This window comes from Petaurus breviceps, unplaced genomic scaffold (assembly GCF_028583685.1).
Source record: "Petaurus breviceps papuanus isolate PSGF00001 unplaced genomic scaffold, PetGlider_PUasm1.0 188, whole genome shotgun sequence".
NCBI classification, from domain to species: Eukaryota; Metazoa; Chordata; class Mammalia; order Diprotodontia; family Petauridae; genus Petaurus; species Petaurus breviceps.
The window spans coordinates 37,083,210-37,107,399 of record NW_027185804.1 but is presented as its reverse complement, the minus strand read 5'-3'; the positions used below and the strand labels follow the sequence as shown (position 1 = coordinate 37,107,399).

The following is a 24,190-nucleotide window of genomic DNA, read 5'->3' as shown; positions in this document are numbered from 1 at the left end:
CCTGCCTTGGGTGCTTCCATATAGATGAATCACAACTCCATACCATACCAGATTGAATTATTGGTTAACTACTGTGTGCAAAGATCTAAAGCTGGACAGGACTTCTGAAAAGATCTAGGTCAGTCCGATCATCTGACAGAGGAGGAATCTGAGGCCTAGGCAGGCCAAGAGCACAGAGGTAGAAGATATCGAAGGAGGGATTTGAACACAAGGCTTCAGACTTCAGAGCCAGTGTTTCTTTCTCAGCTCTGTGATCTCTGTGATCCAGTTATTCTGGGCTGCTTGAGACTGACCGTCCCTCACACCAGACACTTCCATCTCTCGACTCTACATGTGAATTGGCTGCTCTAAATGCCTCTCATGTTTTTTGCTTCCTGACCTCCAGCTGCTAATTGCCCAGGCTCAAATCCCACTTTCTCCTGCAGGAGACCTTTCCTTCTGACATTTCTACCTTCCATTTACACTGCATATACCTTGTATGTACGTCATTATTTGCATGTTGTCTCCAGCATTAGACTGAGCTCCTGGAAGCCGGGAGCTTCATTTTCGCCTTTCTCAGCATCACCAGGGCTCGGCCTTCTAAGTGCTTAAGCTCGTTCATCTGCTATGTACCAACTGCAAGAATAGGCATACATTTTCTCAGCAGTGTAATGGAGACATAAAAATACAATGAGAACAAGTCTAGAGACATTCCTCCAGGAAAAGGATCAAAGCTCAGTCATTAGTAAAGTGCCAGAGCCAGCAGGTCAGCCTGCCCCTCTTTGGGACTGTTTCGGAGGAAGAAGCTGCGCGGGTGCCGTGCGAACTGCATGTGTCCGGAGCCTTGCCATCCATCCTGACGCGGCTTCCCAAAGTTAGCACTTGCTCTCGGGCCTACGTGGTACCTGCCGTCCTTCCGTCCTCCACGCCCCGAGAGGGGCAGACGCGGGGGAGGGCCGCTGGGGTGCGCAGGGCTGGCTGGCCCAGCCTGGTCCGGGAGCATGGGGTCAGATGGCCTGGGGCGGGGGGTGGGGGGGGGCTCGGGAGCTCCACTGGCCCCGGGTTCTCCCGGGTACATCCCCAGGAGCGGGACTGCGGCTGTGGGAACCTACCCTCCCTTTGTTTCTCGTCCGTTACCTGGACGCTGGCTTTGCGGGCGCAGCCAGACTCTTTTCTGGTGTCCCTGAGGCCCGGCCGGGCCGCTCTGCCCGCCCCCCGCGGCCCCTTTAAGCGGAGGCTCCGAGCGTGGGGTGGGTGGGGGCGATCGTGGGCGCCGGGACCGCCCGCCGCGCTCGGAGCCCCGCCCTCGAAGGAGGCGTTTCCCAGCGGTCCGCAGCCCCCATGCCGCCCGCCGGGGCTTCTGGCCGCCTCCGCCTCCGCCGCTGCAGCTGCCCCGGCCGGCGCCCTGCGGCCCCCGGAGGAGCCTGAGCGCCAGCGGCGGATGGGGGTCCGGAATCCGGCGCTAGGCCCACGAGTCTCGGCGGAGAGGCGAGGCGAGGAGAGGCGAGGCGAGGCGAGGAGAGGGGGCTCCCCGGCCTGACGAGGAGGAAGGCAGCGAAAGCGGTAAACAATGCCGGCTGCAGCGAGCGGGAGCCTCGGGCCAAAAGATGCCTGGTCCTGGGCCGCGGCCATCGTGCCGGCATCGGCAGGGCCAAGCCGTGCTAGCTGCCGGACGGTGCCTCCCCCTCCCGGGAAGGGGACTGCCTTTCCCGGAGTGGAGCCCAGCTGTGCTGCTGCCGGGCCCAGGGCCCGGGGCCCCTAACGCTGGCCGCTGGGGGATGAGTAAGCATTAGGCTTGCAGCTCGCGAAGTGAGTGCGGGAGCTCCCCAAGTTGACCTAATTCACTGTCCGGGTTTAGCTTGCTTATCCCTCCAGAGGCCTGTGTTACTGTGGCCCTCTCTAGTTGGCACCACTGTTAGGGACCACCTCTAGGGAGAGCTGGGTTGGCCGGGCTGTCAGCCCTGGTCGAAGGCGGCACCTGGGCCGTCTTCTCCTTCTCTCCGGATTTTGCTGGAGGTAAACACCTCCGGGCTAGGGCTGTGAGCAAGTGTGAGTTACCTTGAGGAGTAGCTGCTATTTCTGGCTCTAAGGGGGCTCCCTGATTTTGCAGAGTATTCCAGTGGAGAGGATGACTGACTAGTCCTTGTTAAAGGAGAATGCCTGAGGCAGGTGAGAAGTTTTGAAAATTAGGAAGGATTTGCACGTTGTCATCCTCACTTTTGAAGGTTTTTTTCTGCCCATGATCAAATGACAAAAATCCCACATTTTCTGCTACCGTTACATAATTGTGCTGCTTCTTCAGGCCAAGTGCCCTTTCTCGAAGCAGTTATAACTAGTCTTGTTTTTGTAGTCACCAACCTTTCTGAGGAGAGCTTGCTCTTCTATACGAAATTTGTAATTCAGAGTTGGTGTTTTTAAGTGGCCAAAAGTTAACTTCTCCAGTTTCATTAAACTCATTCTGCCTCTGCAGTAGTGCCCCCTTGGCAGGAAGCAAGGGACCGGGACTGGTAATCAAATCCAGATCTCTTGTATTGTGGTAGTGAAGAACTTTTGTAGGTCAGGAGCTTGTGAATTAGAAATTTAAAAAGTCTTTGATGCTGTGCACAACTTTCTCCCTAAACAGTGTTCCCTTTCCCCATCATTTTATGGTAGTTGCTGGTTTCACCTTTTAACAGTCTGAAAACAGAATATTATAGTCAGAATACAAGGATTTAAACTTGAAGGATTCTGCATTTGGGCCTCTGCAATACACTACTAGATACCCTGGGAAGCCAGAGATCTGGGTTGTAGACATCATTCTGCTACTCACCAGCTTTATCACCTTGGGCAAATTGCCTTACTTTCCTTGATGGAGATCAGAGAATTGGATTAGATTGCCGCCACTAAGGCCTTTTCCAGGTTCTGTGATAATAGTGTCAGTCAATACTTGTTGGTTGCTTAAATATTATAGTGACAATTGGGTCATTTGGAATTTATCCTGCCTTTATTATGTGACTTGGGGAAAATTTCTGAATTTCTCTTGTCATTAGCTGTTATTAGTAAATTTTCCCGGGGAGTACTTTGCGAATTCTATTTTGATTCTTTTCAAGACATTTATATAAACAACATAATGAAACCATTTAAGGTACATGTTTCAGTATGTATAAACTTCATTAATTAGGACTTTGAATTAAATTAGAATTGATGGTAGTTTTTTAACATGGATTAGGCAAAAACTTACATTTGTTTAGTAAACTATTCATACAAAGTGCATTATTAGTAGTGAGAACTCTTCTTTGCACCCTCAACCTTAGAGATAGGTTAAGGCACAGTGGATTAAGCACTGAGTCACCTGTTTGCCTTAGTTTCCTCAATTGTAAAATGGAGGGGTAGTATCACCTACTTTTGCAGGGTTGTTGTAAGGATCAAATGAGAAAATATTTGTAAAAAAAAAAATGCTTAGCATAGTGCCTGGCACATAGTAGGTGCTATGTAAATGTTCCTTCCCTCCCCATCAACCCCAGGCCTTAAAATTTCATCTCTATGTAGGTTAATCTGTCTCTACCGCTGACTTATTTCCCCAGCTCTGTTCCCCATTTCTCTATATTAGACATCTTCTCCTGTATCTCCCATTAATATTTCAAACTTAACATGTTCAAAACTTGACTATTTTTGTCAGTGTTAGTCATGTTAAAACCTCATCTTTGACTCCTCCCCATCCCTTGGCTCACATATTCACCAAATTTGAGAGTTGGAAAGCACCTTGGGGCTTTCTTGTCCAAACCATACCCCAAAGAAATCTCTACTATATCCCACAAGTGATTGTCCAGCCTCTGCTGAAGGCCTCCATGGCCTCTTAAAGCAGGTCATTGTACTCTTGGACAGTTGTTATGATTATTATTAAGAAGCTTTTCCTGACATCAGGCTGAAATTGACCTCTTTGCAACTTCAACCCATGGCTCTTGGTTCTTCGAACCTCCCCCACTGCCCATCAAGTAAAACAATTCTATTCCTTCTCCCCTATCCTAGCCTTTCAGGTACTGAAAAAACCCTTTCCTTTTCTCCAGGCTAAACATAGTTCTTTAACCAAACCTGATATGCCATAGACTTAGAGCCCTTCACCATTCTGGTGAATGTCCTCCTCTGGACACTCCAGTTTGTCAACTTTGTTCTTTAACAATTGTGCTCAGAAAGTCAGTCCGTTGCTAAGACCTGTTATTTCTAACTCCAGAAATGCCTCTTGGATCTGTCTCCCTCTTTTCCCTTTGTACGACCGCTATCCTAGTTCTAGTCTTTATTACTTCACACTTGAAACTATTACTGTGATAGCCTCCTGTTACTTACCTGGCTTCTCCTACCCATTCTCGTCTATAATTGGAAGGACTATCACGGTCACTTCCCTAAGCTTTTGCCTTATCTCACTGCAGACTCTGGCCTCTGTGCCACTTCCTGGCCATCCCCGGACCATTTCATCTGCTCACTAGCCAGCATCCTCATCAGTCTTACCATGTTGGGACCTGGGCCTCTAGACCACTTCCTTGTTAGCTGGTAATCAGTAAACATTTATTAAGCACCTACTGTATGTGAGCTACTGTGCTTAGTTCTGGCACCTAAAAGAAAGACAGAAAGAGGCTTTGCCTGCAGGAGGCTCCTGTGATGGGGAGGATGTGCAACAAGATATAGACAGGGTAAATTAGAGATAATCAGAGAGTAGGCCCTAGAATTAAGGGGTGTAACACAGCCCAGCTCGTTTCCCCCACTTGCCAACACATCTTTTATAAGATTGTTGTGTTCTTTCATTGGCAGGTAGGCTCCTTGAAGTCTGGGACTGTCTTACTTGCTTCTATTTGTATCCCCAGAGTCTAGCACAGTTCCTGGCATCTAACTGACCAGGACATAGCTCTTTAATAATGGCCTGTCAAGTCAGTATACACAAACACTTCAGCTGCCATTCAGAGCTCTCTACAATGTGTCCTTAGACTGAGGTTTGGTTTGTTGTTTCAGCTTTTTCTCATTCTTTCTATCTATACCTTGTACTACAGTAGAACTGGGCAATTCACTATTCTTTAAACAGTTCCATAGATTTCCAGTTTCCTTCTTTTTTTTTTTTCCACTGTATTACTTCCTATCCTAACCCCAGCTGTGCCTTTCAAAAGGCCCGGCTCAAAAGGTTTTTCTCTTTCGTATATCTCACCCAGACTGCCACCCCAGAGTGTTCTTTTCCCTCTGAATTTGTGTATTCTTTGATATATAGCTCTTATGGCAAATATCACATTGCTTTATAATATAGTTAAAGAAATCTAAGTGGAATAAGTATTTATTAAGTACCTATTATGTTCTAAGGCACTATACTGAATGTTATAGGTAAATGTGGGAATATTATAGGTGAAAGGGGAATGTGAAATAAGACTGGAAAAGTTAGGTTGGAAACAGATTATAGAAGGAAGACCTTAGATGCCAGGGTTAGATTTGTATGTTATGCTAAAGTTAATAGGGAACCATAAAAGATCTTATCCTATTTCACCACTTAATCATCACACCCTATTTTTTCCAGTCAAAAAATTGGTTTATAATGTTTCAGTGTCTCATGGGATGATTCTGTTCATCAGGCTGATTAAGAAGTAAACAGAGCAGCAATGTATTCATCGGTGGTATGGATATGCACTTATCTCTCTCAAATTTTGAGCTACAACCTAGAATTTTCAGGGCACGGGCACTCTCAGTATTTGATTTTAATGTATATTCATGAGTATTTCATACATCCCTAATCTTGCACCAAAGACTTTTTAGTAAAAACTGATTTTTAAGTAATGCTGCCATAGATTTTTAAAGCTTCACATAATGGTCAGACTTCACTTTTGCAGGAAAATTTGTCATAAAGACTGTGATGAGTACGTGATGAAATGCAATATCTCCCCTATGACTTTGGGGTTTTTTTTCCTCTGTGAGTTTGTAAGCTCTCTGACAGCAGTGACCTCTCAGCTGTCTTTGTATTCTTAATCAAATGCTCTAATAAATATTTGGAATGTCTTAAATTATTGAAGAGAGCAAACCCTTTTCCCAACTACTCAAGCATTCCTATAAGCAGCCTGTCGTGCTTCATTTCACAGGGTAATCACCTCTCTGTCATTGTAGTGTAATGACACAGGAGTCACAAGGTCCAGGATGGACTGCTGGTCCTGCCACTTTAGCACTAGTCCTTGGCCAAGTCTCTTATCCTTATCCTCATCTACAGACTAGGGATAAATGCCAGCTGTCCTACTACCTCACCGGTTTGTTCAGATGAGATCATTGTAAATGCACTTTAGAAAGTATTTCTACAAATATAAGGTATTAATTATAAATACTCCTTATCTCTTCCCCAAAGATATCCTGAGGCCCTTTCCTGAGCAGCACTTTGTTCATCTAGTTTTAAGTATATAATTGGAGGTAATAACTTTAATTTCTTTTAAGATATACATTTAAACTTGAACTTAGAGTGACCTTCCCTTAGTTCCAATTATTACCCTCAAGATATAGAAAAACCAGAGGAAAGTCTCCATCACATTGTACAATCCCTCTGTGTAGAACTGATGGAAGGTTAGGGGCAGAAGAATGTGTTCTGTTTGTGTATGGAGTGCTTATACTGATGAAATCAGAGAGCTCTCTTAAATTGGAGGCTACAAGCTGGGTTTTTTCTTTTAATCTTTTTTATAACTATCAGTATAATTACTTTCCTTTGCAATCCTTCTATATATTTTATTTTATGCATTTAAAAACATTACTCTGTGAAGGGTTGCCTAAGTTTTGCCAAACTGTCAGAGGCATATTTGATGCAAAAGGGTACAAAGCCCTACTCTAAAGTATAGTTTAGCACATTGATTAGTGGCCTAGCCTCTTCCCTTTGTTCCCCCACCCTTCCACCCCTCCCATGTGTTGCCTTCTGAAAAAAGCCTTTTTTCACCTTCCTCAGTGACTGATTCCCGAGGAGAGGTGATGGTTACTTTCCAGTTAAGAGCATTTACTTTAAGAATGTGTCATTGCAGTTAGAACTTTGTTGTTCTAAATTACATTCTGGTGTTGTTGAAAATTTAATGAAGTTTTTTACTAAATTCTAAAATGCCTTCAAACTAGAAATTTGGGGAGAGAGGAACTGTTTCCAAGGTTTTCAGACTTTAGGTATGTGTCATATGATTGAAAGAAAGCCAAGTGTCTCATAAAATCTGGGTGCTTTTATTTACAAGGTATGTTTTATTTAACTGCATTTAGTGCCTTGTTACCTGGGATTTTCAATGTATTCTGTGAATCTGCTTTTTATATACTCTAAGAGGGGGAGGAGGGAGTGGTGCCTTTTCAAATGATGTGTACTGTGTTTGTTTATACCTGTGACCTTGGGGATTCCTTTTTGTCTACTTTTATTGTGTTTTCTTTTTTCAGGATCTGATGTCCCAAGGCAAGGCCTTATCATGATTAAAAGGAATGAAAGTGTCTACTGTCTACTAGGTTTTGACTCCAGACCATAATCCTGTTCATAAAAATCTAGGGATTTTTGACTACAAGGCTTAATGAAAGTCTCACTCAATTGAACTGTGCTGAATCTGGTAGTTTATATATTTGAACAACTAACTTCTCTTGGAGAGGTGTATGCATGCATATATACCTGTACAGGTAGGTATACTCTATACAAACGTGCTGATTTTTAGATGCTGAGTTTGAACAGTACATATATATATATATATATATATATATATATATATATAAAATACACATATTTATGTTCATTTATTTATCGTGGTACTCTGAAGATCTTTTCATTTTCTCTGGTATATTCTTTTGAGTTATGATGCAATTGGGTAATCATTGTCATGGTTACTTTTTTTTTTTTAATAACCCTCCATTTAAAGAAAGAGTGATCCTGGCATAGTGAATAGAAGGCTATAGGGCTTCAATTCCAGAAGATCTGGGCTGAAATCCTACCTTTAACACTGACTATAAGGCAGTGGCCAAGTCATTTCACCTCCTGTGAAACTTAGATAGGTCCCCAAAACTTATCTTCTAGTTACTGGTTTACACCAGGAAATAAAAAGAGCTTCTGTTAAAAAAGTTACTTTAAAACGAAACAAAAGCCTCTCACCTTCATTGAGCCTTAAACCTGATGCATTTTTCTTTTAAGAATTACATTAGACAGAACTTTTCATCTCTACCCCTCATACATATCTCAATCCCCTTTTTGGCTACCTGCAGTTTAAAATCTGTAATGAATATGACATTCTATCATCACTGGCCATATGCTATTGCCAAAATAATATTAGTGTTAAAAAGATGTTTCAGGGAGCAGCTTGGAATCAAGAATCCCCAAAGTGGTGCTGCATGTTTTCCCAACTGAAGTCCAAATTGCTCCCTCCTTCCTATTCCATTCTGGGCCTAGCTCACTGCTTATCTCTAGTGTCTATCCAAGATACAGGTACTGGTGGATTAATTTAACTTAATGATGTACAGCTCTTGGAAAAGGATATGGGCTGGTTGTGTAACAGACTGCTGAAAAGAGTACCCATCAAACTGTTTAAAAAACAGCAGAAGGAATCTTGTTGGGTAGATCCTCTGTGGAGGATTTATGGGAGGGTCATAGTTTTGGGGGGCAGCTAGGTGGCACAGTGGAGAGGAAGACTCACCTTCCTGAATTCAGATTCAGCCTGGGCAAGTCACTTCACCCTGTCTGCCTCAGTTTCCTCATCTGTAAACTGAATTGGAGAAGGAAATGACAAAGCACTCCAGTATCTCTGCTAAGGAAACCCCAGACAGGGTCATGAAGAGTCAGACACAAACTGAAAATGATTGAAGAACAACAAAAATAAAAGATAGATTTAGGTCTGGGGGGAAAGGGGAGGGGCACCATAGAGGTCATCTCATCTAACCTCTTCAGTTTATAAAAAGATTTTTCTCAGTTGCTTTGGGATTATCATCACAGCTACATTTCTGTCATGTTTCAGGAGTGCGAAATTTTGAGTGAAGAACTGGGTTTGAGTCTTGACTTTAACCCTTCTTACCTTCCCTGGGCATCTGTTTCCTCCTCTGTAAAAGGAGGGCTTTGGATGAAGTGGTTTGCAAAGTCTCTTTTAGCCCCAGTAGACGGGACCTACTGGACTAGGCTCATATAGAATTCTCTGATTGTAGCGGATCATTTGTGTTCTGATGTGCACCAGATTTTTTATACCTGAAATTCTCGCTGGAAGAAGGGAATAAGACTTAGGAAAGACTTTATTGGGCTAACCAGTAAATTTGACTTTCCTGAGCCATTTTGTTTTCAGATGTGTTGTAAAATCCTATGGATTTTTTTTTACATTTATATTTGTACTGAAATTATTTCTAGCTTTTATAAACTTACACTAGCATGCTTCACTGGGTATAATAAGAAAAAGTCCAAAGCAGCTTACCCAATGGCAGACCATTAGGTGATTTTATAATAGCCCAGGACAAGACTCATCTCTAATTTCCTACAGTCAAGTAGTTTGGGAGTTTTCTGGTCTAGACTTAAAACAAGAAGTGGGATAGGGTGAATGATAAGTTGTTCACCAAATTCTAAAACACTACAACCAAGGGGCACCCCTTGAAGTTTAAAGGAAATGAAATATTTAATCAGAAGAAAGTGTTTTACATAGAAAAGTGTATGCTTAAAGAATCTGGTACTCTTAGGCTACAGCCTGAAAAATAAGTTTGAGAAAGGTTTAAATAAGGTCATGTATAGTGAATGAATGAAGATCGTTTATTAAGCATAGAGATACAAATAGAAAAATGTAGACAGCCCTTGCTCTCAAGGAGCTCATAGGAAATTTAGGAATTCCTAATTTAGGAAAACAAAACATTAAGAGAAAGTTCAGTTGTAGCATATATGGAAAGGCAGGGGTTGGGAGGCTGACAAAGGATCCTTAGGTAACATGAGTAAATAAGATGAAAATTCTGGGGGACTGCAGGGCATAGAAGCAGGACAAATAGACTTGGTAGCCCTCATTATTCAAAGGAATAGAATTGTTGACTCCCGTTGAAAGGTGACCATGTGACCATGAAAAGGGTTTTTTTGGTCTAAACTAGTGGGCCAGTTTAACATCAAAATTTTAGCCTCACTTAGCACCAACTAAGCACCTATAAAGAAAGTTCCTCTAGTTCAGTTTTCCAACAGTGAACAAAAGAAGATGAGTGTTTAGCCCTATAGTCACACCCTGAGTATTCTTTGTTCTCTCCTTGACCATTTCTCAGAAGTGGACTTAAACTCCTTTGGGGGCTTTTTCGTATTTTTTTCCTTTATAGTCCTAAGCCTAGTATGCATGGTGCCTTGCGTGATAAAGATATTTAATTTAATGTTTGCTTAATGGAATATTGATGGGAGTTTTCATCTGTTCCCTCACTTTTTTTTAAGTTGGGCATGCTAACTGTTTAATTTCAAAACAGTTTACAAAATAAGTTTTTAACTGCCTTGAGACCTCTTCTTTCTCTCTATCCTCTCTTGGTGACATCATCAGTTACTGTGGGTTCCATTTATCCACAATTGACTTCAGGTCTGTAGAGCTAGCCCTAGTCCCTTCTGAGATCCCAGCTTGTAATGCTAGCCACCCATTAGACATATTAAACTAGATATCCCATAAGGATCTCAAAATTCAACCCATCTAAAATAGAACTCATCTTTCTTCTAAAACTCAACCTTTTTCCAAAATTCCCTTTTTCTGTCAAGAGGACACCATTATCCTTCTAGTCACCTAGCTTTATATTCTTGGAGTCATCTTTTGAGACCTCATTCTTCCTCACCCCTCTGGATCCCAGAGAATTGCCAGAGTAGTGACGGTCTGTGAGTCTAAAAAGATAGGTTGAGTACAGCTTGTCAAGGTCGTGTTAAAATCTAAACACAGGACTTTATTTTTGATCCTTGAGGCACAATAGGGAGCCACTGGAGTTGTTGGTGTGGTCAGGTGTTTGCTTACTTCAGCAGCTGTGTGGAAAAAAAACTTGTGGCAGGGACATCAGTGAGGAGGCTGCTGGGTTATGGTAGGCTGAGGTAATAAGGGCCTGAACGAAAGTCATGCCTGGGAAGTAGAGAGAATGAGCCAGGTGTGAGACCTGTTGCAGAGGTCGTCATAGTCTGCCCTCTTCCCTTCAGGCACTCATCAGGCCAGTCAGTCTGGCCTCATTGCTCTTCTTCACATATAGAATCCATGCCTTTGACCAGGCTCCCCTAGGACAGACTCTCCCCATCTGTGCCACTTAGAATCCCAGGCCCCTTTCCCAGTTCTGTTTAGATGCCCCCTTCTTCCTGATCCTGTTCCCCACTCCCCCAATACTAGTAGTGCCTTTTACCTGAAATTGCCTTGTAATATTCCTCTAAATATATTTTATATTTAGAATAGATAGAACTTAAGCTCTTTGAGGTCTAGGATTATTTTTTAGATCTTTGTATCTCAAATAGGTGCTTAATAAGTGCTGGTTGATTTACAGGTTACTTATATGGAAAAATAATTACAGAAATTACACCAATTGAAATTGTTAGATTTTTACTGGTTGTACATCATCTGGTATTGGATAGTCTGTGGGGCCTATTGACAAATGTTTATTAAGTGTCTGCTGTGTCGGGCACTGTGCTAGGCCCTAGAGGTACAAAAGCAAAGACAGAAAAAAGTCTTGCCCTTAAGGAATTTACAGACTATGGGAGTAGTATTCTTTATATAGATATATACAAAACAGATCTGAAGTGATTTTGGGTTGAAGGCATCAGTTACATCAGGAAAGGCTTGTATTTGATCACTTTTACTGAGTTCATGAAGTTGGACAGACTTAGAGAGATAATGGAGGATGGACAGACCTGGTCTGCTATGGGCCATGGGGTCACAAAGAGTCGGATGTGATTGAACAACGACACTGAATCTTTTTCCAAGATTTTGTTGCTCAAGTTCTTCAGAGATCTTAGGCTCCATTTCAGAAAGCTATAAATTATACATCTGTGCACTCTCTTATGTAGTGGTTTAAAAGTGTTTCTTCCTTCACGTTAGATCTTGATTGTCTGTCTTGTTAGGCAGTACTAACAGAATGAAGTAAATATTTGACTATAAGTTACATTCTTGACTCTGTGCATTTGTGGTACAGGAATGTTCTCTTTAAAAAATAACTCTACTAAGAAATTGCCTCCTTGTTCAAGTTAATAGGTGTCTATTTTTACCTGACCAGGGATTCTCCTTCATTTTAAGAAGAAACTGAACACAAAATGGGAGATGACAGTGAGTGGCTGAAACTATCTGTTGATCAGAAATGTGAACATAAGGTGAGGTTCTTTTCCCTCCAAACCCTTCACTATATTTTCTGTTATTGACTCACCAACATTTAGGGGTTTGTTCATTTGGGTAGAGTTCATGTTTCTGGTATACCTCTGTGCCAGAATTTGTTTTAAAATCCTGTGTTTCAGAACCATTGATGACCTGCCCAGGTGTGTTATAGAGCATTTTCTAAAGTATATGTGGGTGGCCATCTGGAGAAAGATGTTGGGACACACTATCAGCCTCTTTCTCTGCTCCCTGGTTGTTAGGGGAAGTTCAGGAGTTAAGATATTGACAAATGTCTACTTTAAAAATTATATAGGATTAAACTTTTAGAACAGGCTGCTCTGGACATGAGGTGGGGGACTGTTGAAAAGAAGGACATCTTGGGACTTCGGATTTCACTTTAAATATGGTTTACTAGAAAAGTTGTAGGCATGTTCTACCAACAAAATGTCAAGTCATTGAATTCAGTAAGCATAAACCTGAGGGTTTAAGAGACATAGCAGGCAGAGAGTATAGGCCTGGGAGGCAGGAAAACTGGGATTTAAACTCTCTGTCCACTTTGGCTGTATGATCCAGCAAGTTACATTAACATCACAGTACTCCCAGCCAGCTCTTGAGGAGGGTTAAGTTGCCAGTCTGCATCAGTAGAGGGAGTTTCTATAGAGGGAGTTGCCCACAGGGATTAAATAAAAAAGGATTCTGTGATTATGTGCCAGGCCCTGTTCTAGGACCTGAGTATAAAAAGTGAGGTAATCCCTGGCTTCTGAGAACTTAAATGCTAATGGAGGAGACGACCAGAGGAGTGGTGACCAGAGAAGGTAGTTTTGGTCTAGATTAGGGTCATCAAAGTATGATAGATCCAAATTTGATCAAGCAGCCAACACTGGGGGGATGGGTATAGCAGTCCCGTTTTCTCACCCAAAAACAGTCAGAATACTGATTGGATTACTGTTCTCACAATAAGAGGTAGAAAGTGGAGGTGAAGGTGGGTGGTAAACAGCTGAAGAATAAATGACAAGATGCCTGGTGAGATGTCTAGAGAATGGAGAAGCAGGCCCACCTTAGCAGCCATCTGGCATAGCTTAGTCTGCTAGAGGCCTCAAAAACTTTTTGGTTATTTTAAAGCAAAGTAACCTTTTTTTTTTTTTAAAGCAATTGGGGTTAAGTAACTTGCTCAAGGTTACACAACCAGTTATTTTGTGTGGGTGCCAAGCATCTGAGGCCGGAACCGATCCCGAGTCTCCCAGTGCTGGGGCTGGTGCTCTTACTCACTGTGCCACCTGGCCGCCCCACAAAGTGACCTTCTTTATAGCTGTCTTGACCATTTAGTTCAAGAGAATTCCAACTTTACTCTCTTAGTTTACATATAACACGACCCCCAGTTAAACATAACAAGGATATTACTAAAAACTTGCCTGTCTATGGTTTCCTCAGACTACATTTAATTTGTAGCTAAGACATTGAGAAGCAATATAAAGTTTACTTTTTTTTTTCTTTAATTGATAATTATTTTTACAAGTCCACTTTCTGGTTACTCCATTATTTTGTCCTACCCTACTCTGATTTATTTCTAATCTCATAAATATTTTTTGAATAAAGGGACAAAAATTTTAGGACTTGTAAAGATTTTTGCTTTGATTTAAAATCTGGGAGAACTAATTTTGTTCCTGTAGTATTATTCTGCTTAATGTTATGAGGCTTCTTTCAAAGCTGATTGATCTGGTTACTGATAATCTTGCAGAATCACAGACTTGTAATGGATTCCTTTATAATGTAACCTATTTTAATCCAACCCATGTCTGAACAAGAATCCCTTCCATATTTCAGGCAAGTGGGCACCTTGCTTTTTCTAGGAGACCTCTAGAAATGGAGCACTCATTCATTACTTCCTAATGAAGCATGAATTGTTAGGGTTTTTCCTTATAGCCATTAATGATGTCAGCACTAATAATTTTACCTTGCTTCACTATTGAGAAAAAATTTTTTTCCACACTTAGATTTGTGGTTTATAAAGCAATCTGGGAGTCAGGTTGCTATGGGCCATGGGGTCACAGAGAGTTGGCTGTGATTGAACAACAACACTGAATTCTTCTAGACTCTAGTCACTTTCCAGTGCAGAATATGTTAAACTGGGAAATTCAGTTAACTAGAACCAGAAACCCTGTTTGTCCACCATGCTGGATAACTGAGGAGGTATTATATTTGATAAAGCCTGGTCCAGTATGACATTTCATTTTGATTTTAAATTGTCTAAAAATTGTTGGCATAAAATAACTTTTTAAATTGAAGCAAGTTAAATTTAGCTTAGACATAAGGTAAAACTTTCTAAAAATTATAGAGATTACTGCTTATTGCAGGGAGTGGTAAACTTTTTGAAGGACTTAAAAAACAGACTAGAGAGCCATTCTGGATGGTTTTTGGTAGATCCACTCCAGGGTGTTGAAGGGGCACTGAACCTAAGGAAACTGTATTGGAATTCTGGATCTGTCCCCTGCTATTAGTGTGACCTAGAGTAGGCTGCTCGTCCCAACTCATTGTGCCTCAGTGTCCTCAGCTGGAAAATGAGATGATCCCTGAGGTCATTCTCAGTCCTATGAATTCTTGTGACAGGGTAGAAACAAGACCCAAAAGTCATTTGAAGAACTTTGCTACTATAGTTGGTACTGACATTATTATTCCAGTTTTATTCACTTGATTTTTAAAAAATTTCCTGTAATTTAATGCCATCCTCTATTCTGTATTTATTATGCATGCTTAATATATGGCTCAGTTAAAGAATGGAAATGTTCAGTATAATTTGAGCTTGCCTTACAGGTCTGGGGCATCATGGGAAGCAAATTCATATCATGCCTCATTTTGATTTTACAACATGTTTGATTTGTTTTTCTGAGGTATTATAAGAAGTAGCAGAGCATAGTGGTCAGAGCCAGAAAGAGCTTGGTTGAGTTCTGTCTCTGACACAAACATACACCACCTGTGGGGACTCTGGTTAACCTCTCTGTGCTCTAGACAGCTCTTTAAGACTCTGCTGACCTGAATTAATTAGAGAACTCGTGTTCCTCTGAAAGTTCTCTGTACCTGTGAATTTACAGGTCTATCCCTGTCCTGTCTGAAGCAGATAGTGAGTCAAGCGCTTTTTCTTCCTTAAGATAGAATTTCTTTTTCTTCAGTGTAATACCCCCCAGCTGACTTACTCTATTAGAATGAATAATGTACAGATGTTTAAGCTATTCCTCCCATTTTGAGATAACATGATAATCCTGTAATTGTTTCTCTCTCTTCAGTGAAAGTTAAGGGAACAAACCTAATTCCCCTGCCCATCTAAACTTAGGGGCAGGAAATCTGTCCTTTTTTTCTTACCCTTATATTCCCCAGAGCCCCTAGCAGAGGACCTTGTTGTACACAGTAGGGATTCAGTAAATATCTGTTGACTGAGTGACAAATCACTGGTTGCTCCCTAAATGAGCTTGAAACTTATCGGTTCTAGTCAGCAAACTTGTGATTAAAAATGTAAAAGTGTAAAGCTGCTCGGTCACAGCAGGCAAGTTCTTAAGGCAGCCTTCTATATCAGGCAGCTTTAGCAACTTGATTTCTTAGCTCTCCGCTTGAATATTATCAAGAGAAGAAGCAACAAAAGGTCCATAATCGGGAGGTCAGGGTTCAGTCATCAGGGCCAGTAAGAGATGTTTCGAGTTTGGTTTTGCTCTGTTACATTGATAGTAACAAATTTGAGTTTGGAAGAACTTCGACAAATTACTTAGTATTCTCTCTTTCATACCTCAGTCTGAATTTATTGCATTCCCTTTTTGCATCCAGAATAGAAAACAATGTAATCACTTTTACTTCACAAAAACAGTTCACAGTAAGCAGGGAAAAGGTATGAAATTAACTTGCTTAACATGTGTGTATCTATAAATAAAACTTATTTTCTAGCTGTGGAAAGCAAGATTAAGTGGATATGAAGAGGCCCTGAAGATTTTCCAGAAAATAAAGGATGAAAAGAGTCCTGAATGGTCCAAATACTTAGGATTGATCAAAAAATTTGTGACCGATTCCAATGCAGTGGTTCAACTCAAGGGATTAGAAGCTGCACTTGTCTTTGTTGAAAATGCTCATGTGGCTGGAAAGTAAGTCATTTCTTTCCATTCATTCTGGGTCTGGATGACTTCTTATATACAGGGTGTCCCAACAGTCTCAATACAGTTTTAAGCTAATAGAGACCTTTGGGACACTTTATATGTTATCCCTTGGTTATTAACAATTTAGAATATTTTACTGGAATTTTCAGTTTTTTTGGAATTAGAAATACCGGAGTGATTGACAGTAATTACATATGGTTTGATAGATAAAATCTAGGCTAGGTTTTATTCAAAATCCTATGTTAATTTATGGTTCACAAATAGAAAATATACTTGGAGTAAAAAAGAAAACATGACAAGATTGGGGGTTCATTTGAATTAATTCTGACAAGTTAAGCGCAGATATATTTTCCTTTTTTTTTTTCCATCTTTCTTGAAGCCTTTCTTCTGTAAAATAAAATGCATCTTTGTTTTGAACTTGTATTTCAGGACCACAGGAGAAGTTGTGTCAGGGGTTGTAAGTAAAGTGTTCAACCAGCCAAAAGCCAAAGCAAAGGAGCTTGGCACAGAGATCTGTCTGATGTACATAGAAATTGAAAAGGGGGAGGCCGTGCAAGAAGAGCTTCTGAAGGGCTTGGACAGTAAGAACCCCAAAATCACAGTCGCCTGTATAGAGACGCTGAGGAAAGCCCTCAGGTGAGCTGCAGGCCATCAGGAGGAAGGGCCTTTAGGAAACCTTCCAGCCCTGTAAGCGTGAGCTGTGTTGAGGAGCCGAGCTCTGGTTAAAGTCAGTCTGTCATCAAGCCTTACATGGAAATGGGAACCACTGGGACTTAGTGTGCCCACACCAGTATGGGACTCAATAAGTCTGCTGTCTCTCAGTTGCCTGGCTCCTCAGAGAGCTCTGTGTAATGGATGATGAATTTTAGGCTTCATTTGTCTCACTATCTTGACTGAAAACTTTCCTGATTAAAATAGACCAGGTTATTACTGACCTCAATTTAAAAATTGCCCTTTTTGTGTGTGTGTGTGTGTGAGAAGAGATTACCTCATTTAAATAAAGCACCTAAACCATTCTTCCCCCCCCCCCCCATCAGCAGTTGTAGATCTCAGAGGATTAAAGTGTTGTCTAAAAGCACTGTGATAGGGCCAAGATGACAGTCTTTCATCCTAGGGTTGGACCCTTTTGCTAAAGCAGTGACTTATCTGGTGCCATCCTGAAACAGATGCTGTGTATCAGTGGTGCCAGACGTGGTGAGAGGGCAGCATACTAACTTAGAAAACCACAAATTAAACATTTCCCGATTCCATTTTATTACTATGTTTAATATCATTTATTGATTTGGGCCCCTCACACTGGGGACTCGGGCTGCCTGAGTTTGCTACCTCTGCTGACATCTTTCACAGGAGCATACCAAGTACAGAACAGAAGATAGGCTGCTGTGCAGTAGGTTATTCAAAACCCAGAATTTCTTGCTGGCTTTAAACAAACTCTTTTGTGAATACTATCTTTTTTGGGGAAAAGCAGCTATAATGTCCTGTGGAAATCTGAATTAGACAAACCAGTAGTTCTCTTTTGCAGGCCCTCTGATCTGATAACATGTCGCCAGAAATTTCCATGTCAGAGTAGCTTCAGTGAAGTGCTGTGTGAGGGGCACTTTAGCACAGTTGTGATAATCGCTGCTTGTGATCTGGCAAATGCCCTTAATTTTTTTTTAAAGTTACTGTCATGGGTATTTGTGCTATATGAAAGTATCTCAACTCAGACTCCATAAAGCGCTAGCAGGGGTGGGGAGCCTCAGGCCTCGAAACCACATGTGGCCCTCTGGGTCCTCAAGTGCAGTCCTTTGACTAATCCAAATTTTACAGAACAAATACTCTTAACAAAAGGATTTGTTCGTAAAACTTGGATTGTCAAAAGGCTACTCCCATTCCTACACCTAGCCAATTATTTACTTCTTTTTAAGGGACTTTTAAAAGTTTCCAGTAGAATTCTTATGACATGTGTGCACGTGCACATGTGTGTGCGCGTGTGTATATGTATGTATATGTGTTGGTATGCATATATGGTATGCATATATGGCATAGTATGATCTTTTAAATATAGCATCCTTGGAGTTTAAGTACTATAAGTTACTCAGGCTTCTAATTTTTCTCCACATTTTGCATAAATAGTGTTTTAGGTGAAAACATGATTGTATTTATTTTAAAATGAGTTTTAAACTTTTAAAACAACTTATAGAATCTAGCTCCTCTTATTCTTAACCACTGTGGCTTCTGACTGAGCAACCTGTCAGTACACCTAGTATCTCTTTTCTTCTCCACCTGTGAGAGACCTCTTTTCATATCATGTTTTACAGTGCTGTCAGGATGATGGGCACTGCGTAGAGGCAGAGGGTACCAGTTCCTGCTCTGAGTCCAGGAGTGATGCTAGATTCTTCTCATCTTTCTGTGACTCCTGTTGGGGTTTGGATGGGGATGAGAGAAGCATCTGTGTGTCGTTCATGGTGTTCCTAAGATCTAGGGCTGTCACAGTACAGTCTTGTCCTTCTGCACCTCCAGAGTGACTTAAAACCCACAGTTAGGCCTGAGAACCAACCCTTCTTTCCTGAGTATCCTTCACAACTCTTAGGACAAACCTAGATCTTTGGGCATATCTCTGCATGTTTATGCTGGACAGCACTCTTATTCTGTTTTAGCCTATTGGTTAATACTGGTTCCAAAAATGTTTCCACTCTTATTCCTTGGGGAACATGACTTTGTTCATAGGCATGGAACCCTCCATTTTTCTGGGGTAATTCTTGAGTCTTGTCTAAATAATAAAACAAGTTTATTCTGTTTGGGCCCCAATGTCTGATTTCTCTGCTCCTTTCTTCATGATGATCAGATGTGTAAAATGGATGGGAAAACAAACTTATCTTAAGAGCAGCAGAAGTAACTTGTTGGGGTCAAGATGTTGTGGCTTGGAACCTCATGCTGCCCAGGTCCTGGAATGTGCTAGAAACTGACCCTTAGAGCACAATCATTAGCTCTTTTACTAAGGTGTTTCTCATTGGCCCCATGACCCAGGGCTAGAAGAAACTAGCTTAGACTAATGTCTAGACAGTTATTTCTGTCATTTTTTTATATACAAATTCCATGTCATGATTAGACAAACAGCCTTATACTATCTCTGTAGTTAATGCAGTGCTTTTAACCAGGGATCCAAGAGAAAGTGTTTAATGGTTTGTTTGTTTTTCAGTTTAAAAAAAACTTTATTTCACATTTTTCCTATCAAGGTAGAACAGAACACAAAACAGCACACTATGTTTGAGAATGCTGAGTAATGGCAGCTAAAATTCCTTGATGTCTAAAGTACAAGTTTGCTTAGATGAACTTTACGCTGTTCTGTCTTGAGTGCCTTGCCTCCTTCATCAAGCCCTAACTCTGGATTACCTCCATCCACTACCCCTTCTCCTGGCGAGAGAGCTGTACAACTATTCTAACCAAATCTGCCATGAATTCATGCCATCTCAGCTGGACCTTCACTGTCAAGATAATCCTTTAATTCCTTCCTAATTGATTCTCTATCCTACTCCCTCCAGAGGCTATTTCAAACCTTCTCTCCCTTCGTCAAGACTCTCACACACTGGCTTTCCATCTCAACGAAGAGGTGGCCTTTACCCTGGCCACTGCCCGCCTTTCTGTTTGTGCCCTTGATCTTGTCCTTTCCTGTCTTATAAGTAGATTTCCCACACAGTCATTCTCTCTATGTGCCACCTTCCTCTTACATATATATCCACGTCTTACCTATTCTAAAAAAAAAAAAGGCAAAACAAAAGCCACAATTCTTCATGTGATTTTGCCATCCCCATCCTCTCTCCCTCCCCCTTCCCCATCCCCAGCTGTATCATCTAGTATCTGTTCTGCCACTGCTTCCTCTCCTCTCACTCATTTCTTATATGTTTAATTTTGGTTTCATTTGTAACATATTTTTATGCCTTTAAAAACATGAGAAGGAGGCTGTAGATTTCACCAGACTACCAAAGGGGTCTGTGACCCAAAGAAGCCCTGAACTAGTAGAGTCCACCCTTACTCTGATTGTATTATTTTAAGTAGTCATTGCTGGAAGCAGCTGATAGGTGGACAGTCAGAGTGTCCACAGGAACATGTTAGGGACTTAGTGACTATGGGAGTGAAATAAACAGTCTAGCAACCTGAAAGACCATCAAGTCCATGTCACTGCTATTACAGATGAGGAAACTATATGCCTGCGAGTTAGTAAGCTGTGGAGGCAAGGTTTCAGCCTGTGTCCTGTGACTCACAAGCCTTTTCTTTGAGTAGCTGGCTCTTACTGTTAGGGCACTGTCCTTGGATTCTTCTCTAACACTGATGCCTGTCACCCAAATCTACTCTTTACAGAAACATCAAGCAAACAAAGCAGCTACAAACAACCTGTCAGAAAGTTGGTAATGACACTTGGAAGATTTTTTTTAAAAATTAAATAGAGCATCCTTGGGAGCCTCCATCATCCCTCAGAAATTGAATTGAAATAAAGTTTAAAAAATCAGAATAGATTATAGGTCTGCTGGCTCAAAGTTCAGTGTTTCGATTTGCTAAACCAGAAGATTTCCCTAATTATAGAACTATACAGTGATTGTTAGAAAAGGATCTTTCCCTTCTCCCAGACATGCAAATATTTTGGAATATTCCTCACTTCACCAGGGCCCAGAACATCAATGGGTTTGTTTTTGTTTTTGGACTATGTGCTGCTAAAGCATTGGTTTTTATTTAAAAAAAAAAATTGTAAAAATTGATGGCCAAGACGATCAGGTGAAGTGAAACCTCCTGCAAAGCTGCTGATCTAGGTTAGCTTCAGTGTGGTGGTGGTAGCAGCAAGAGAGAGGAATGTTTGAGACCAGAGGAAATAGAAAACAATATCCTTGGCAGACTTGCTTCTGAATGTCTATAAAGATGATGCTGGATGCCTGTTTGTCTTCCAACTCTTTCAGGGCAGTGGTTCCTTAATTGTGTGTATTAATCAGGAAGCAATTATTAAGTGTTTATGGGCTGAGTTCTAGGAATACAGAAACAGTTCCTGCTCTCAAGGAATTTACATTCAAGAACCACGTACATCTATGTATACGCAGGGGAAAAAAAGTAGGGAAGGAGAGCACTAGGAATGTGTGTAGATGAATAAAAGTTTGAACTGATAAAATTCTTTCTATGTTTTTCATCCTCTTGCTTCCAGTGAATTTGGTTCAAAAATTATCTTACTTAAGCCAATTATCAAAGTGTTGCCAAAACTGTTTGAGTCACGAGAGAAGGCCATTCGAGATGAGGCCAAATTAATTGCTGTGGAGATTTATCGATGGATTCGGGACGCTCTGAAAGCTCCGCTACAAAATATAAACCCTGTCCAGGTGAGGCTCCTTCCCCCCCCCACCTGTTTTTGTCATTGGCCACATGGCATAAAATGTGCAGAAGGGAGGACGGTCAGGAGTGTGTGTCTCCAACAATCTGTCCTCAGGTTTCTTTTTTCTTTGTGATGTCCTCCAAGCATCATTAATTCTTTTCCTCTGCTGGAGCTCACCCCTGTTGGTTTACGGCCATGCTAGTAACTAATGGGATAGAACAACATTCTTAAATCCGTATTGCTGAAGGATAGGCCCTTAAATATGTCGTATTAGGCTTTAATTGCGTGGAATTACTTTTTGAAGGGTATAATATGACTTCTAAATGACAAGGTCACTGTATGAATAATATCTTGTTTTTATTTTCTATAACCACACCAAGTTGGGAAGGACTTTGCCCCTTTTTCATAATAAATACAGTGAACATTACAAGTTCAGGCTCTTCTTTGTGGGCAGCTTGAAGAGCAATACCCCATAGCACACTGGATTCAGTTTAGATTTTCATTTTTCATTTTGTTGGGTCTATGCAGAATCAATGGGTTGAGAACATATCATATGATGGTAACATTGTTTAGTTGTGATAAAGATTTGGAAATAAGTTCTAAAACAGTTGATGGTTTTATAGTTAAAGGAACTAGAAGAAGAATGGTGCAGACTGCCCCCAGGGGCTCCCAGGCCTACTCGCTTCCTGCGCTCCCAGCAGGAGTTAGAAGCAAAGCTGGAACAGCAGCAGTCTGCTGGAGGAGATGCTGAGGGAGGTAAGCTCAGCACTCTCGTACTAATCAAACCCCCAAGCCTCCTGTGGTCTCTCTTCTCATCTCTGCTTACTGGCATCCCTGACTTCCTTTTTTTTTTGTTTTTAGAGGGGGGAAGGCAGGGCAGTTGGGGTTAAGTGACTTGCCCAAGGTCACACAGCTAATAAGTGTGTCAGGTATCTTGAGGCTGGATTTGCACTCAGGTTCCCCTGACTCCTGGACTGGTGCTCTATTACTATGTCACCTAGCCGTCCCCAGCTCTCTCTAAAGCATAGCTAAAATCCCATCCTCTTTGTTCTAGAGCCTTCCCTCCTTCATTCCCGTTCATCCTGAGGATGGCTTGTTTGTTACATATATGTTTGCTTGTTGCCTCCCTCATTGGATTGCGAGCTCCTCGAGGACTTTGTTGTTGTTAAGTCCCTTCTCAGTCATGCCTCACACTTTGTGTCCCCCTTTGGGATGTTCTTGGCAGAAATACTGGAGGGTTTTGTCATTTCCTTCTCCAGCTCATTTGACAGATGAGAAAACTGAGGCAAACAGGGAGAAGTGATTTTCTCAGGGTCACACAGCTGGGAAGTGTCTGAGGCCTGACTCCAAACTCGGCACCCTATTCACTGTACCACCTGACTGAAACGACCAAAGAGGACAGGGACTGTCTTTTGCCTCTTTTTTTGCATCTCCAGTGCTTAGCAGAGTGCCCAGCACATAGTAGGAGCTTAATGAATGCTTACAGATTGACTAACCTACCTCTTCCCTCTTTTTCTCTACCTCCTTTGAACTCAAGTCAGAAGTCATCTTTAGGGATCCTTGTTTTCCACTCCTGCATTCATGCTGCTTTGCTCTGTGTGGTGATAACACACTTATGGACATTACAGCTGCCTGAGTTGGGCTCTTGTCTTTTTACTGGAATGTGAGCCCCTTCAGGGTAGAGATAGTGTCTTGTCCACACTTTGTTTTTCCTCCGGCACTTAGCACAGTGCTTTTGTATGTACAGTAGACACTTAATAAACATAGCCCTTTGGTTTTGAATTGTGAGGCTGATTTTTTTTTTTGCCTTGATATGTATAGAGACTAGCAGAGGTAGGTACGTTGTCTAAGACTATTGGGGATCAAGAAAGTGTCCGATGGATGCTGCGCTCGTGGCTGTTGCCTTTTCTGTCCCACGTGATCCAGGTGAGAGACAGGGAAGGACTGAACCCTCTGCTTTGTTTCTGAAGCTTCCTCCTCTTTGCAGGAGGGGACGATGGTGATGAAGCACCTCAGATAGATGCCTATGAGCTGCTGGAAGCTGTGGAGATACTTTCTAAGCTTCCCAAAGACTTCTATGACAAAATCGTAAGTTACTGATAGACTTGCTCTTTTTAGATGGTTTCAAAATAGTCACCCATTGAGTTATAAACCCTTACTAACCCTTGATCCTGTGAGAAAATGGTGAAGATGGTGCCCGTCATGTAAGAAACTGACCTAGGAAGAGCGGACCTTGGCTTGGTGTGTGATGACTCACTGGTCATTGTGCCTCCCGCACCGCATCGTTACTGCAGGTGTACTAAGGAATTTCTGTGACACTCATTCTTAGTGACATTTCTTGGGTATTTGAGACTTTTGCTTAGTATCCTCTTTTTTTTCTTCATGAAGAAAGTTTATTTTTATGTAAATAAAATTCTCGTTTTTACCACATTAAAAAAAATATTTCCTCTGTCATTGAAATAATTACCTTTTTGGTA

The 24,190-nt window shown here is 41.5% G+C and overlaps 1 protein-coding gene across 5 annotated transcripts in view; it reads left to right on the top strand.

Moving 5' to 3' along the window:
* CKAP5 (cytoskeleton associated protein 5) overlaps window positions 1–24,190 on the top strand; it is a 90,121-nt gene that overhangs the window by 11,516 nt on the left and 54,415 nt on the right. For 3 of the 5 annotated variants that reach the window (XM_069091547.1, XM_069091543.1, XM_069091545.1), the window contains exons 2-8: window positions 7,375–7,605; window positions 12,148–12,241; window positions 16,173–16,366; window positions 16,808–17,014; window positions 21,549–21,720; window positions 22,337–22,469; window positions 23,701–23,801. In XM_069091547.1, the coding sequence (XP_068947648.1) occupies window positions 12,185–12,241; window positions 16,173–16,366; window positions 16,808–17,014; window positions 21,549–21,720; window positions 22,337–22,469; window positions 23,701–23,801 (864 nt within the window). In that variant the 5' untranslated portion in view covers window positions 7,375–7,605; window positions 12,148–12,184. Of the gene's footprint in view, window positions 1–6,325; window positions 6,388–7,374; window positions 7,606–12,118; window positions 12,242–16,172; window positions 16,367–16,807; window positions 17,015–21,548; window positions 21,721–22,336; window positions 22,470–23,700; window positions 23,802–24,190 lie in introns of all 5 variants that reach the window. The other 2 variants (XM_069091544.1, XM_069091546.1) reach the window with 2 other exon arrangements.